The sequence below is a fragment of the Pundamilia nyererei genome, unplaced genomic scaffold (assembly GCF_000239375.1).
Source record: "Pundamilia nyererei isolate P.nyererei 1_Seehausen unplaced genomic scaffold, PunNye1.0 scaffold00335, whole genome shotgun sequence".
Classification (NCBI taxonomy): domain Eukaryota; kingdom Metazoa; phylum Chordata; class Actinopteri; order Cichliformes; family Cichlidae; genus Pundamilia; species Pundamilia nyererei.
The window spans coordinates 440,872-442,748 of NW_005187736.1; the positions used below are offsets into that span (position 1 = coordinate 440,872).

The window sequence follows — 1,877 nt, forward strand, 5'->3', positions numbered from 1 at the left end:
TCTACATGTGTCTTGTAGAGGATCCGTAACATTGTAGCCAGAATGAAAGGTTTCAAAGTATGGACAGCAACATGTATTTTGGATTTGGATGGGTAAGTAATGCCACCGTGTAGGAGGTGAAGGACAAGAAATTGTTCATTGTTAAAGCAAAGGTTAGCGCCACATAACTTGCTTAAATAAACTACCACAGGTAAATCTTACATTTTGTTGACTTGGACAATTTAAAGTGCAGGGCCAGAGAAGTTACGGTAGCATTAATTAGTTACATTGATGTTGTGTGATAACACTAAAGTTGACCTAGTATTTTTCTGATGTTGGGTAAATCATTCCTACAGTTTAAATGAGCCGCCACTGACAACCTGGGTTGCTGTGGAGAAGCAGGGATTGGTGCAATTTGTCCTGTAAGGCAGGATTATGAGAGGTGTGCTCACATTTTGGTGCCATACTCTACCCTACCCTTCTGAAAGGTGTAAATAAATGGTGATTAGTGCATCCATTAGCCAAAATGCCAGGTAGTTGCTAGGGCCACAGTACTTGATGCATGTTCAATCATCCAGGTAAGTAAATCCCAAAAAGCTTATTCTGTTCTCTGGACGTAACTTTTTCAGTGGAAGAAATATTTAATCACTCATCCAAGTGATTTCTGCAGTCTCAGCTGACTGCAGGTTTCCCCAACCCTCTGAACAGTACATTTTAATGAAACAAGCTGAAACTAACACCACTGACTAACAATAGGGGTCAGTTTCTTTATCATTAATACTGTCATGATGACGAGTGCCATTCATCGAGAGTTGGGGAATGGCTGCAATTACAGCACTGTAAGATATTGAAAGATGTACCCTTAAGCACACAAACAGTAATATAGTGAACAGTGTTAAGTGCCATTTATACATCAGGGATAACAAGCAACCTCTGGCTAAGCGGATGACGCAGCACAGAAGAGCTAACTCGTCAGGCCAGGACTCTGCGGTCTATTTACTACTACAGGCCAGTGGACACTCTTTCAGTGATGAGGATGTATCCCACATCCTGGACAGGGAGGAATGCTGGTTTGAGCAGGGAATCAACAAGGCCGTTTACATGAAAATAGAAAGACCATCTCTGAATCGAGGAGGGGGCCTAAGGGTACATCTTTCACCATCTTACAATACTTTCTGTGGATGCAGGCAGGATTGGACACAAATATCACAAAGGCAGGTGACAGAGACAGACAGTGGGAGCAGACAGTAATGGTCAGAAATTTGGTGGGAGCAGAATTCAAAAAATTAGTCTTGTTCAAGGCTCTAATTCCCAGATCCTCTTGTCTGCATGTTGACATGTCCCCGGGCAAAATACTGAACCCCAATTTGCATGCATTGGCATGTGACTGTCTTAATTGTTAGATAAAAGTGCTGTATGAATGTCAGTGTAACTGGGTGAATAAAAGGCTCTATTTAAGTTCCAGTCCATTTAGCATGTCTACATTCTTCTGTAAATTTTGTCTTTATTATTACAACTTTTATTTGGTAAAGGGGGTAAGCCACTTTCAGACCTTGTTTTTGACACTGGCAAATGAGACCACAATGAGGTAAATATACAGCGACAATGTCTGATTTAAATAAACAAAAAAAGAAAAACAACAGGGAAAAACTGTGATACTGCCATTTAATCAAACCCATTATCACCACACATTTCCATACGTATCAAGTATCATTTTAATTGGTTCTTACCTGTGTTTGGTGCACTTAAACCAGTTGAGGATGTCAGTGCAGCTGGTGTAATAAATCTGATTAAAAGAATGGGCATATGACTCCTGCACTGTCACAGAGTAACTGAAACCACAGAAAGTGAAAAAAGAAAATGGATATCAGACATGAAACCAGTGTGTGGCTGATGAT

At 40.5% G+C, this 1,877-nt stretch overlaps 1 protein-coding gene across 1 annotated transcript in view; it reads right to left on the reverse strand.

The window, feature by feature from the left end:
* The window catches only part of megf10 (multiple EGF-like-domains 10), a 45,876-nt gene that overhangs the window by 41,052 nt on the left and 2,947 nt on the right, over window positions 1–1,877 (reverse strand). The window contains exons 2-3 of the mRNA XM_013915634.1: window positions 1,710–1,811; window positions 731–816 (exon numbers count right to left, since the gene is read on the reverse strand). Of these exons, the coding sequence (XP_013771088.1) occupies window positions 731–816; window positions 1,710–1,811 (188 nt within the window). The remainder of the gene's footprint in view (window positions 1–730; window positions 817–1,709; window positions 1,812–1,877) is intronic.